This window comes from Meleagris gallopavo, chromosome 2 (assembly GCF_000146605.3).
Source record: "Meleagris gallopavo isolate NT-WF06-2002-E0010 breed Aviagen turkey brand Nicholas breeding stock chromosome 2, Turkey_5.1, whole genome shotgun sequence".
Classification (NCBI taxonomy): domain Eukaryota; kingdom Metazoa; phylum Chordata; class Aves; order Galliformes; family Phasianidae; genus Meleagris; species Meleagris gallopavo.
This window is the reverse complement of record NC_015012.2, coordinates 83,571,805-83,573,853: the sequence shown is the minus strand read 5'-3', so window position 1 is coordinate 83,573,853 and position 2,049 is coordinate 83,571,805. Positions and strand designations below refer to the sequence as shown.

The window sequence follows — 2,049 nt, the reverse complement described above, 5'->3', positions numbered from 1 at the left end:
CTTCCCACCAGGTGCTCAATCACTGGTTCAGGCCATGACTTAGCATTTTCACAATAGCATCAAAAAGATATGAAAAGCTAGAAAGTATAGAATTAGGAATAAACATGCAGTTCTCCTAAAAGCTGAGCTAAAATGAACACTTGAGTAATCAAGACTCTACCAACAATACTCAAAAGCAGACTTTAACTTATTCAAGTAAAAAACCTGTATATAGAAAAAGAAAAAAAATGTTCTCCAGACTCTCCTCAGAAAAAAAAATGAACATAATATTAGTTTTTGTTAACAAATGCCTTAGGATTAATTCCTGAATTCAAATGCTTTAATTGTGAGAAGGCAGATATCTCGTCACTTGTTTCAATTGCAGAATCACATTGCAGGACAGAAAGTGTTTTGTGAAGCTCTAAAGAGGCTGTGATAGATTTAATAGCGCACAAATATCTGTTTTGGTCCTCAGGCTGCTTTTATTTAGTTGGTGATTTTATTCAATCACATACCTGTGTTAGAAATTAAGGCAGAAACACTTCTCAGCTCAGAGGGAAAAGGTCACTGGTGCATCAAAATTAATTTGCGTTGGCACCTGAGTTTTGATTTTCTTTTATTAGAATACCATTGTTCTAATGTTAGATTTTAGACAGAAAAAAGGTTTATATGTTACTCAGATCCTCATCATGGTCTCAGAAAAGTAATCTTTCACATAACTGTGCTGTTCTCCCAATCATTCATGGAAGAGTTTCATCTGCCAGAGTAGATTTCAGCTCTGAAGGAAGCATGCAGACTGTAATTGGCAGAGCAAAACAGAAACTGGTTCAATGCTTCGTGCTGAGAGCACTTCATTTCTCCCAGTAGGCTTTGGCAAAACTCAGCAGAGATCAGAAACAAAACAAAACAAAACCCTTAGAACATCTGACAAAGAAAAAATTTAGTGAAGTCGCTCTCAAACTTCTATTCTTAGAAACTGATTGATGGCTACTGACCCCAAATCCGCTACAGCTTTAAAGTAAAATCACCTTTCTAAAAAGAGACAATTATTTTGGATTTCAAGGATTATTAGAGCAAGATATTTATAAACCAGACATGATCAGATAAGGAGAAAAAGTATTGTTGTTTATAAAATCTAATATCTGTTTTGTGTAGATACAACCTTTCCTGTGGTTCAGCAATTTTTGAAAATCTTTCGGATTGAAAAAACACTGCTCTGTTCTCAGGAACCTGAGAAGAAGATGGCTGTGTTTCCTAGAGTTTCTGAAACATGCTTGTTTTTTTTTCTTCTAAATCTCCTGGATCTATTCATGCTTGGTTAACCTTGCTTACTGGGATTCATATTCAAAACCTGCATTCCAACATCTTCCTCAAAAGCTTCTATTCAGCTACAGTCAGGCAAAGCTCACAATTCCATGTTAGATATCCGTTTCCATAAGGATAGGATGGGGAACATATATTGGTCTTCTCTGTTGCTCAGCCACACTTATTTTAACATGTTATGTAAAACACAGCAAAATATAAGCAAACAAATGAAATCACTGCCATCTGTCACAAGTATCAAGGAGACAGAATCCCAGAGAGAAAGTTATAAAATGAATTGCTCAAGCTGAGAACTATGTCACAAGTTCTAAAACGATACCAAAGGATATATCATTCACCTCCTTATAAGAATGATAGAAATAGATATATATAATGATTTTTCATTCTTAGTTGTTTCCTTATTTTATTGACTGCCAATTTCCTGTGTTACTGTAACTATCATTATTCAATAATTGCAAGAAATATTACTCCTAAAGCTAATCACATAATAAGATTTTATTATTTGTGTAAACACTGAAGAAAAAGTCCAACTCTCATATACCTTCAAGAACACAATCTGCAGATTAGAAAGTTTTGAGAACAAAGTTTCATAGAAAGGTCAGAAAGATCCTTCTGTAGAAATTAATAAGAAATGCATTTATCTATAAGACTTCATTCTCCCCTCCTCAGTCTTATTTTCTCATTTTTTTCCAGTTGACACATTTTACTTCCCAAAAATTTTTGTATTCTCACCATGTAGTAGTTGAA

At 34.1% G+C, this 2,049-nt stretch overlaps 1 protein-coding gene across 1 annotated transcript in view; it reads right to left on the bottom strand.

Moving 5' to 3' along the window:
- Nucleotides 1-719: 719 nt before the first annotated feature.
- The window catches only part of LOC100538570 (protein eyes shut homolog), a 6,633-nt gene continuing 5,303 nt past the window's right edge, over nt 720-2,049 (bottom strand). The window contains exon 3 of the mRNA XM_031552245.1: nt 720-775. Within this exon, the coding sequence (XP_031408105.1) occupies nt 720-775 (56 nt within the window). The remainder of the gene's footprint in view (nt 776-2,049) is intronic.